Source organism: Symphalangus syndactylus, chromosome 9 (assembly GCF_028878055.3).
Source record: "Symphalangus syndactylus isolate Jambi chromosome 9, NHGRI_mSymSyn1-v2.1_pri, whole genome shotgun sequence".
NCBI lineage: Eukaryota > Metazoa > Chordata > Mammalia > Primates > Hylobatidae > Symphalangus > Symphalangus syndactylus.
In genome coordinates, this window is record NC_072431.2 from 85,896,323 (window position 1) to 85,908,814 (window position 12,492).

The 12,492-nt window shown below is 41.3% G+C and overlaps 1 protein-coding gene across 11 annotated transcripts in view; it reads right to left on the reverse strand.

Annotated features, from left to right (window-relative positions):
• Positions 1-12,492, reverse strand: part of OGDH (oxoglutarate dehydrogenase) — a 104,416-nt gene that overhangs the window by 40,826 nt on the left and 51,098 nt on the right. For all 11 annotated transcript variants that reach the window (XM_055293247.2, XM_055293246.2, XM_063608937.1 and 8 more), the window contains one exon: positions 1,878-1,993. In XM_055293247.2, the coding sequence (XP_055149222.1) occupies positions 1,878-1,993 (116 nt within the window). The remainder of the gene's footprint in view (positions 1-1,877; positions 1,994-12,492) is intronic.

Here is a 12,492-nt window from a genome sequence, read left to right on the forward strand (position 1 = left end):
ACTATGGTCAGTGTGGTGACGCGGGTGCAGATAAAGGCAATAGGAAGGACCCAAAGGTTCATTCTTCTTGGATTAACCCTTATCACTCCCTCCTGGTGCCCAATACATCCCATTAGCCACAAGCTTCTGATACTGGCACATAGTTCTGGTTTCTACCCCTTTCTCCCCGACAAGTGAGGAAGGGAGGTGGTGAAGCAGCTCCAAGCTGACATGCTGACAATACTTCAGGATGCTCATCACAAACTACAGAAAATGCCAGCATTGGACACTCAGCTTTTTTTTTTTTTTTTTTTTGAGATGGAGTCTTGCTCTGTCGCCCAGGCTGGACTGCAGTGGCACGATCTTCGCTCACTGCAACCTCCCCCTCCCAGGTTCAAGCAATTATCTGCCTCAGCCTCCCATGTAGCTGGGATTACAGGAGCCCGCCATCACACCCGACTAATTTTTGTATTTTTAATAGAGATGGCGTTTCACGATCTTGGCCAGGCTGGTCTTGAACTCCCGACCTTGTGATCCACCTGTCTCGGCCTCCCGAAGTGCTGGGACTATAGGCATGGGACAGTGTGCCTGGCCTGGACACTCAGATCTTTTTAAGCCACTGTGCAGCCAACTGTGGAAACACTGACAAGAGAATTTTAAATTAAAATTCACTTGCGGCAGCAAGCGTTAATCCCTGGGGTGCCAGGGGGCTTCTGATTTAGGGCACCTGGGCTGTGGCCTGGGTATCAGTTCTGTAAGCTCTCCAGGTGGTTCTAATGTCCAGCCATGAGAGGAACAGCCTCAGAGAGCCTTGATGGCCAGTGTGGTTCAACCTGGGTTAGTTAGGGACATCAGGATTCAGACTCTGCATGATAGGCAGGACCCCAGGTGATCTATATACTCAATTCTGAGGGTCCCCATTCCAGAGTACTTCCTCAGTTTATTTTAACCTCAATCCTTTAGCTCTGAATACCAGGAACAGCATTAAGTAATAGTAATAGCCAACTCTTGGCATGGACCTCTCATCAAATCCATTCTCCCCTCTGCAATGGGCATAGAAGTCACCCTTATACTGAGGGAGGCTATGACTTGCCCAGGATGGAAGAACTAGACACAGGTAGCCTAACAGCAGAGCTACAACTCTTAGCCACTGTCTATAATGTGTGTGCATGAAAGAATTCCCTGGCAGGCTTAGTACTAAGAGTCCAGAAAGAAGGAAAAAAATGAAACAAAACACAAGGATGAGAGGGACAGAGGGAGAGAGGGAAGAAGAAGAGTGGCCACCACTCAGCAGCCCTGACACTGAGCTGTGCAGGAAGCCACCCCTGACTTGAGGCCTGTCCTTCAGGGTTGAAATGACTCTCCTACCATCTGTAATAAACTCCAAGTGGGATCTGAAAGCAGAGTTTACTTCCCCTCTCTATGGCTGATCACAAAACCACTGGTTTCTATCTATAAAATGGCAACAATAGCCACAAAAGTCCTCCTTCCCTCACAATTTTTAAAACGACAGACAGGTTCATGTTTGTAATCCCAGCACTTCGAGAGGCCGAGGTAGGAGGATGACTTGAGCCCAGGCGTTTGAGACCACCCTGAGGAACACAGCAAGACCTCATCTCTACAATAAAAAATAAAAAATAAAAATTAGCTGGGCATAGTGATGTGCACCAGTAGTCCCAGCTACAAGAGGTTGGGGTGAGAGAATGGTTTGAGACTGGGAGGTCGAGGCTGCAGTGAGCCAAACTGTGTCACTGCATGCTAGCCTGGGTGACAGTAACTCTGTCTCAGAGAAAAAATAAAAAGACAGGACAAAGAAAAAAAATAAAACTAGTCTCAAAGCCATCCTGCCAATACAAGTTCTTAAAAAGTCCACTAATTTTTCCAGAAACTGTTCTTACCTCCAGCCGACGGATGATCTCCCGCAGAGGAAGTGCTGATTCCTGTCCCCCGATGAAAGTGGTGGTGGGCAAGTGGAAGACCTTGTCGAGGTCAGACTCGTCCAGGCCATAGAACCCTGCAGGGCGATGTGGGCAGGACAAGCCAGATGAGGAGGGACGGGGCATGGCCATGCAGGGACCACAGTTTATAGAAAGGGGAAGGAACTCCCCAGGGGAGCAAAAAGAGAAGAAAAAAATCATATAAAAAGCCCCTGATATATGTGAAATAAGTAATATTTTACAGCCAGAAACACAAACTTTAGCAATAAATAGAAGCTGAGGATATTAGAGTATGACAGGTAAGTCACAAAAAAATTCATATTATGCATATGTTAGTTAAGTACACCAATTATTCATAATTTAGAGACAAATTTATTTCAAGGTTCCAAAGATAACCAGTTTTGGGGGTGGGAAGAGAGGTCCATGAAAAGGCACTGGGTAAGTCAGTCAAAAATCAATACAATAGTTAAGGAGGAATTAAAGTAGAAAATGAAGAACTGATATAGAAGAACAGATCATATGACAATAATATATGTATGTGGTGAATGTCAAAAAGCTGGGGGAAGGGGACTAAGAAGTGAGGGAGAAACAGTCACCAGAAGTCAACTTGTCTGTTGGAGCTCCAGGCAGGGGTGCACCACAGGGCAGCACAGCAGCATGCAAACAGCCCCTGGCCTTGGATTAAGGACCGTTGTCTTCTCCTGAAATTCCTGAACTATGCGTTCTGAGCCCATTCTGCAGGCAATACTCAGCAGTCACAGGTATAACCCTCCCTTCTCTGGACTCCAATCACTCAGCGGGAACCAACTGAGTCAGCACTAATATTGGCTGCAGCACTGTGGGGGAAGACACCACCTCACCTGAAAGTGCATCTCAGTCTGAGAAAGAATAATGCTGGAAGAGCTCTTTCCCTGGCATTATATGCTTGTTTCATCTTGCTGTATCAAAGACGAAGACTGTCAAATGACACCATACATTCTTTTATCCAGTTTGGCATCTCTCCTGACATAATATATCAGCTAGAGTATGGCAAAAAGCACAGTTCAAGAGTCACTAGCACTTGAATACCTTACATCAGCATTTTCTCAGGCTCCAGGAATGCACAGTGAACTGGTATTCTGCAAAGTCTCCAACATCTGACTAGATCTGTGAAATATTCTCATTGTTTGCTGGCCAAATTAAGACTAAAAGGAGCCATAAGGGTCCAGCAAGGGATTAACGGTGGTAGTTTGCAAACACAATTGTGTATTTTGATCTCCTTGGAGATTTATAAAAAGGCTTGTTTCTAGGCTCCAACCCTGGTACTGACTCAGTGAGTCTCAGGGTGGGCCCACGAATCTCCCAAGGTGATTCTGATTCAAGCATGGTTTGGGAACTACAGCCTTTATTTATCTAATGCTTTAGGAGAGGTTCTTTTTTGTTTTGTTTTTTAAGTCTTAAAAGCAAACTCTCCATTTTCCAAGCCCTGTTTGTTTTATTAAAACAAAGCAAATCTGGCTTTTTTTTTTTTTAACCTGGAGGGTGGTGATGGTAGTAGTGGCTTAGTTAAGCCTGCCCACCCAGTCCCTCCTGTTAGTCTGTCAACACTGAGGGCACAGCAACCACTTGGGCCTAGGTGAAGCACGTGGCTCTTGCCATTTATGGCCTGGCTTTTGGGCAATTGCCCTATAATATTTATGGAGGAAAAACAGAATCATCTTTGAGAAATTTTTCCTAAAAAACTCAGGCCAGGTGCAGCTGATTGGGGATCAGAATAACAGTGCACATTTTGTTGGGAAATATTTTGATTGTGAAACTAATCAGTCCAGTGTATGCCCCCAGACAAGGACTGTGTATTGGTTGCAATCTTTCAGCATGAAGACCCTGTGAAGTAGGGGCCTACAGATATCCCTTGACCTCACCGTGTGATGGTCTTTCACTTCTATCATCCTGAGTTCATAGTTCTTGGGCTATACTGCTGAGCCTCAGAACTGCTGGTACACTTTTAGTTCTTTAGCTATTTGAGAAACTAAATCTATATATGAGTGCTTTGTGAAAGTGGAGTATGCATATTCTTCCCTATTCCCCCAATCAGTACAACTAAAAATCCTAGACATTATATGCAAAACAATCATAAGACAACTCTGAAAGGTGGAGAGAATAAGGCACACCAGCTAGGGAGGTCTCAAGGCAAAACACACCAGGGAGTTCCCTGGAATTTCTTTTTTGCTTCAAATACTGCAGACTTGGAGCAGAAGAATCAGCAACCCCAAAACTTTTTTTTATTATTATTATACTTTAGGTTTTAGGGTACATGTGCACAATGTGCAGGTTTGTTACATATGTATCCATGTGCCATGTTGATTTCCTGCACCCATTAACTCGTCATTTGGCATTAGGTATATCTCCTAATGCTGTCCCTCCCCCCCACAACCCCAAAACTTTAAGAAGTGTATTTGATAACAAAAGCCCGACAAAAGCTGCTCTCTACCAAAAGACCAGGAAAGAGGTAGCATATCAACACAAAAAACTTTTAGACAAAAATTGCTCTACTACAGCCAAATACCACAGAAAACACTGTGACCCCACCCTCACCAGGCTGTAATGGGCCCTAGCACCCAACCCCATCACAGAGGTTTCAGAGAAGGCACAAGAGGGAATCCAAAATGTCCTCCTCTCTGGGAGGTAATGCATCGGCCCCTTCCCCTAATCCCAGTAACGGTGGATACTTGAGTGGGAGAAGGACTTCCACCTCTGCTGGCAATAACGAGGTGGTGCCCTCCCTTTCCCCCACCACAGTGGGGAACAGTGTCTACAAAAGGTCTGCTATAACAGAAGATTTAAATAAGATCCTGACTCTCACGATACCCAAAATGTCCTGGTTTCAATAAACTATAATTCATAACAAGACCCAGGAATATCTCATAGTGAATGAGAAAAGACAATCAACAGACATCAACACCATGATGACCAATATGTTAGAATCTCCTAAGATTTGAACAGAGTCATCATCAATTTCTTTTTTTTTTTTTGAGACAGGGTCTCACTCTGTCGCATAGGCTGGAGTGCAGTGGTTCGATCACTGCTCACTGCAGCCTTAACCTCCAGGGCTCAGGTGATCCTCCAACCTCAGCCTCTTGAGTAGCTGGGACTACAGGTGCACGACACCACGCCCAGCTAGTTTTTGTAATTTTTTTTTTGAGACAGCGTCTCGCTCTGTTGCCCAGGCTGGAGTGCCGTGGCACGATCTCAGCTCACTGCAACTTCCGCCTCCCAGGTTTGAGCAATTCTCCTGCATCAGCCTCCTAAGTAGAGCAGCTGGGACTACAGGCGTGCACCACCACACCCGGCTAATTTTTGTATTTTCAGTAGCGACGGGGTTTCACTATGTTGGCCAAGCTGGTCTAGAACTCCTGACCTCAAATGATCTGCCCGCCTCAGTCTCCCAAAGTGCTGGGATTAAAGGCATGAGCCACAGCACCCAGACTAGTTTTTGTATTTTTAATAGAGATGGAGTTTTGCCATGTTGGCCGGGCTGGTCTCGAACTCCTGAGCTCAAGCAATCTGCCTGTCTTGGTCTCCCAAAGGGCTTACAGGCGTAAGCCACCGCACCTGGCCCAAACAATTTCAATGAGCAATTAAGAACACGATAGAGACAATTTTAAAAGTGAGTCACAAATTACAATGTCTCAGCCAAAAACTGAAGGTGTAAAGAAGTACCAAACAGAAATTTTTTTAAAAATCAAAAAACATTCAATGGATAGGCTCAATGGCAGAATGGAGGGGCAGAGAATCAGTATATTTGAAGACGGAACAACAGAAATTAACCGATCTGAAGAACAGAAAGAAAATAAAAAATGAATAGAGCCTCAGGGGACATGTGACAGTATAATCAAAGATTTCACATACATATAAATGGATAAAATCAAAGAAGCAGAGAATAAAGAGGGTGGCTGAAAAGGTACTTAGCTAAAAACTTCCCAAATATGGTAAAAGACCAAACCCAAAGATTCAAGAAGCTGAGTGAATCCACAGGATATTCCCGGCCGGGCGCGGTGGCTCACGCTTGTAATCCCAGCACTTTGGGAGGCCGAGGCGGGCGGATCACGAGGTCAGGAGATCGAGACCACGGTGAAACCCTGTCTCTACTAAAAATACAAAAAATTAGCCGGGCGTGGTGGCGGGCGCCTGTAGTCCCAGCTACTTGGAGAGGCTGAGGCAGGAGAATGGCGTGAACCCAGGAGGCGGAGCTTGCAGTGAGCCGAGATCGCGCCACTGCACTCCAGCCTGGGCGACAGAGCGAGACTCTGTCTCAAAAAACAAACAAACAAACAAACAAACAAACAAAAAAAAAAACAAAAAACAAACACAGGATATTCCCAAAGAAATCCATGCCAAAACACATGATAATTAAACTTCTGAAAAACAAAATCAAAGAAAAAATGTTAAAAGCAGTTGTTGTAAAGTGACACTTTACCTATAGGGAAAACAATTCAAATGACAGATTTCTCATCAGAAACCATGGAGGGTAGAAAGAAGTGGCACAGGCTGGGCATGGTGGCTCAAGCCGGTAATCCCAGCACTTTGGGAGGCCGAGGTGGGGCAGATCACAAGGGCAGGAGTTCAAGACCAGCCTGACCAACATGGTGAAACCCCGTCTCTACTAAAAATACAAAAATTAGCCAGGCGTGGTGGTGCGTGCCTATAATCCCAGCTATTCAGGAGGCTGAGGCAGGAGAATCGCTTGAATCCGGGAGGCGGAGGTTGCAGTGAGCAGAGATCACACCACTGCACTCCAACCTGGGCAACAGAGTGAGACTCTGTCTCAAAAAGAAAAGAAAAGAAAAGAAAGAAATGGCACAACACTTTTCAAGAGCTGAAAGAAAAGGGAAAAGGATTATGTCTAACCAGAATCTTATATCCACCAAAAATGTCCTGTAGGAATGAAGGGGAAATAGAAGTTCCCAGGCAAAGGAAAACTAAGTTTGTCACCAGCAGACCTGCCCTAAAAAATTGGCCAAAGGAAGTATTTTAAACAGAAAGGAAACAATAAAAGAAGGAATCTTGGAACACCAAGATGGAAGAAAGAACACAAAAAGCAAAAATCTGGGTAAATAGATCAGATTCTCCTCCTCTTGGGTCTTCTAAATTATGTTTGATGGTTGAAGCAAACTTATGACTCTGTCTGATGAAGTTCTAAATGTATGTAGAGAAAATATCTAAGATAATTATATTATAAATGCAGGACAGTAAAGAGATATAAAAGGAGGTAAGGTTTCCATACTTAATACGTACTGAAAAGTTATGACACTAGTAGATGATAAGTTATGTCTATATAAAGTAGTAATACCTAAAACAACTACTAAAAATGCTATATAAAAGGATACACTCAAAAACACGCCAGGCGTGGTGGCTCACGCCTGTAATCCCAGCCCTTTGGGAGGCCAAGGCAGGTAGATCATGAGGTCAGTTCGAGACCAGCCTGGCCAACATGGTGAAACCCCACCTCTACTAAAAATACAAAAAAATTATCTGGGTGTGGTGGCAGGCGCCTATAATCCCAGCTACTTGGGAGGCTGAGGCGGGAGAATCGATTGAAACTGGAAGGCAGAGGTTGCAGTGAGCCAAGATCACACCACTGCACCACTCTAGCCTGGGTGAAAGAGTGAAACTCCGTCTCAAAAAACAAACAAACCACAAACTATACATAATTAAAAAAAATTTTTTTAATGTGGGTTTAAAAATCCACAGCACAGGAAAATGAAAGCAAAGCAATGAAAAGCAGAACAAAAAAAAATAGTAAAATGGCAGACTTGAGCCCTAACATACCACTAATTACATTAAATATAAATGACCTAAATATATTAAATAGAAGACAGAGATTATGAGAAGAGTGGAATATAAAACAAAACCCACCTATATGCTTATCCACAAGAAACTCACTTCAAATGTGATATAGACAAGTTGAAGTAAAGGGAGGAAAAAATGTATCATGTAAACATTAATCAAATGTAAGTAGGAGTGGCTTATATTAATATGAGATGAAGTGACTTCAGAGCAAAGAAAATTACCGGAGACAAAGAGGGACATTCCATCATGGTAAGAGGGTAAATCTACTGAGAAGATACAGCAATCTGAAATGTGTATACACCAAAGAACAGAGCTGCAAAATAAGTGACCCCAAATCTGATAAGACCCACATTTATAGCTGAAGACTTTAATACCCCTCTCTCAGTAACTGACTAAAAAACTAGACAGAAATTCAGCAAAAATACAGAACCCAACAGCCATTAACTAACAGGATCTAACAGACGTGTGTGTGTGTGTGTGTGTGTGTGTGTGTGCATGCACATGTATGTGTAGTTTAGAGATAGGGTCACCCAGGCCAGAGTATAGTGGTGCAATCATAGATCACTGCAGCCTTAAACTTCTGGGCTCAAATGATCCTACCACCTTAGCCTCCTGAGTGCCTAGGACTGCAGGCATGCACCATCATGCTTGGCTAATTTTGTTGTTGGTGGTGGTGGAAATATGGGTCTTGCTATGTTGCCAGGCAACAAACTCCTGGCTTCAAGTGATCCTCCCATCTTGGTCTCTCAAAGTCCTGGGTTTATAGGCATGAACCACCATGCCTGGCTCTAGCAGACATTTAGAGAATACTCCACCCAACAATAGCATTTCAACGGTGGCATTCTTTCCAAGCATCCATGAAACATATGCCAAGACAGACAATATGGTGGGCCATTTTTTAAAAACCCAACAAATTTAGCACAATTCAAATCATATAGGGTGCATTCTCCAACCACAATGAAATCCAACTAGAAAGTGATAATAAGAAAGGTAACAAGAAATCTCCAAACACTTGTAAACTAAATAACACCCTTCTAAATAATCCAAAGGCCAAAGACAAAATATCAAGGGGTATACAAAGAATACAATAATGACCAGCCCAGGCAATACAGTGAGATTTCATCTCTATAAAAAATTTTAAAAATAGCCAGGCATGGTGGCATACAACTGTAGTCTTGGCTACTTAGGAGGCTGAGGTGGGAGGATAACTTAAGCCCAGGAATTAGAGGCTGCAGTGAGCTGTGATCATGCCACTGCACTACAGCCTGAATGACAGAGCAAGACCTTGTCTCAAAAACAACTGAAAGAAAATGAAAATATAACATATCAAACTTTGTAGGACAGCTAAACCAGTACTGAGAGAAAAATTTATAGTAGTAAATACATCAGAAAAGAGGGACAGTCTCTAATCAATAATCTAAGTTCCCATTCCTAGAAAAGAGGGAAAAACAACAAACAATCCAAAAGCCAATAAGCAGAAGTAAGGAAATAATAAAGAGCAAAAATCAATGAAATTGAAAACAGCAAAACAGAGAAAAACCAATGAAACAAATAACTGGTTCTTTGAAAAGATAGTAACATTGACAAATCTCTTACAAGACTGACAAATAAAAAGAGGACACAAATGACCAATATCAGGAATGAAACGGGATATCAATACAGACCCTTCAAATATCAAGAAGATTCTGTTCCTTTTCTTGACGTTGAAAAAGAAATAAAAAAAAATGACTCTCAAAAATAAGGGAATACTATAAATAACACTACACACATTTGACAACTTAGATGAAATAAACCACTTCTAGAAGAACACAAACTACCATTACTCACCCAATATGAAACAGATAATTAGAAAAGCCCTATGGCTAATAAGGAAATCTAATTAATAAATAAAAACCTTGTGAAAAATTAACCTCTAAGCCCAAATGATTTCGCTGGAAAATTCTATCAAGTATTTGAAGAAGAGTTAACACCAATTCTATTCAATGTCTTTCAGAAAATAGGAGAAACACTTCTCAATTCATTTTATGAAGCCAGAATTACCCTGATACCAAAAGCAAAGACAGTACAAAAAAAAAAAAAAGATGAATATCCCTCATCAATATGGATGCAAAATATATAAAGAGACAGATACAAAGACATATAAAAAGAATTATATACCATGATCAAATGGTGTTTATTCCACTAATCCAAGGCTGGTTGAATAATCAAAAATCAATCAATACAATCCACTACATTAGCATTAAATAGTCTACATTAAAGAATAAAAATCGGCCGGGTGTGGTGGCTCATGCCTGCAATCCCAGAACTTTGGGAGGGTGAGGTGGGCAGATCACCTGAGTTCGGGAGTTCTAGACCAGCCTAGCCAACAAAGTGAAACCCCACCTCTACTAAAAGTACAAAAATTAGCCGGGCGTGGTGGTGCACATTGGTAGCCCCCACTACTTGGGAGGCTGAGGTGGGAGAATTGCTTGAACCTGGGAGGTGGAGGTTGCAGTGAGCTGAGATTGCACCACTGTACTCCAGACTGGGTGACAGAGCAAGAATCAGCCTCCAAAAAAATAAATAAATAAATAAATAAATCACAAGATCATATCGATGCAGGAAAAACATCTGACAAAATTCAATATACATTCATAATTAAAACTATCAGAAAAAATATGAATACAGAGGAACTTCCTCAGCTTGATAAACAGCATTTACAAAAAATCTACAGTTAACATTATACTTAATGATGAAAGACTAAATGCTTTCACCCTTAGATCAGGAACAGGGCATAAGGCTCACCACTCTTACCTCTCTTATTCAATACAGTGCTAAAAGTTGTAGCTACTGTAATAAGGCAAGAAAAGGAAATAAAAGGCACACAGATTGGGAAGGATGAAATAACTTCCTATTTTCTGATGACATGACTGTCTATATAGAAAATCCTAAGGAATCTACAAAAAAAAAAAAAAAGCCCTAGAATGAGTTCATCAGGATCTCAGAATGCAACATAAACACTAAAATCAATTATATTTCTATATACTACCAACGAATACGTGGACACCAATGTTAAAAAAGAAAATAATAGTTAAGTGTAAATATAACAAAACATATATACAATGTATATGCTTAAAACTACAAAAAGCTGATTAAAAAAATCAGTGATCCAAATAAATGAGGAGCCATACTATGTTCATGGATTGGAAGACAACATGGTAAAAATGTATTTTCTCCCTAAATGGATCTATAGGTTTAAGCCAATTCCTATCAAAATGGCAGCAAGGTATATGTAGACATAGATATGCTTATCCTCAAATTTATATGGAGAAGGAAAAGGCCCCTGAATAGTTAAAACGATATTGTAAATGAAAAATAAAATTTAGTAGCTACAGTAATCAAGACACTGTGGTATCGATGGAAAAACAGACACACAAAGGAAATAACTGAAAATCCAGATATAGACCCACACCAATAAGTCCAACTGATTTTTGGCAAAAGTACAAAAGCAATTCAATGAAGACAGAGTTTTCAGCTAATGGCACCAGAACAACTAGACATCTACACACAAAAATATAAAATGAACAATAAAAGAATCTTGATCTAAATGCCTTACATGGAAATTTACTTAAAATGGATCATAGATTTATATGTAAAACACAAAACTATAAAACCTTTAGAAAAATGCATAGGAGAACATTTTAGGGATCTAGGGCTAAGGAAAGAGTTCTTAGACTTCATACCAAAAGCACAATCCATAAAAGGAAAATTAATAACTGGATGTCATCAAGCTTAAAAACTTTGGGCATATAAGCTGAGGTAGGAAACGAGGGGGGAAAAAAGATTAAAAACTTCTGCTCTGCAAAAGATCCTATTAGCCAAAGAATGGAAACAATCCACTCCAATGAAGAGGTCCTTCAACAGGTGAATGGTTAAAAACAATCATAGTACATCCACACCATGGAATACTACTCAGCAATAAAAAGGAACAAACTATTGATTCACACCAACAACCTACATGAATCTCTAAGAAAATTATGCTGATTGAAAAATGCCAATCCCCAAAGGTTACATACTGTGATTCCACATGTATAACATTCCTGAAATGACAAAATTACAGAAATGGAGAACAAAATAGTGGTTGCCAGGGAATACAAGTAGTGGCTGGGATGGCAGGGAAGTAGATATGGTCATAAAAGGGCAACAGGAGGAATCCTCGTGGTGATGGATGTCTAGAGTCTTATTTTATCAATTTAGTGTAGTGGTGTGATGTTGTACTATAGCTTTTCAAGATGTTACCATTGGGGAAGCTGGCCAAAGGGCACAGAACTGTTATTTCTCACAAGTGCATATGAATCTACAATGATCTCAAAATAAAAAGTGTAATTAAAAAGTAGAGTTTCACAGATATTAGAAGAAGGAGAAAAAAGATAACTGCTTAGAGAAGCCAGAGTGTAAAGAAGAGACTGGCCACCAGGGTGGATGACAATAGGCTGATGATCCCCCAGCATTTAGACTCTGGATTCCTCAAATGTGTTTTGCCCAACTGAGGGTCACTAAGAGTTCTCGGTAAGTTTTTATTAATACTTCAGTTGGCCTTCAAACATAAAACATTTTGGAAATCTTGCCCAAAATGCCCAGGAAGCAGAATCTGGAAGAATCCAGAGTCCAGTCAAAGACTCAGCACAGAATGTGGAGGACAGGACAAGCCACCATGCAGAGCTGAACATGGCTTCATGTGCCCAGCTGGCTATGGCAGCAGCTAAAG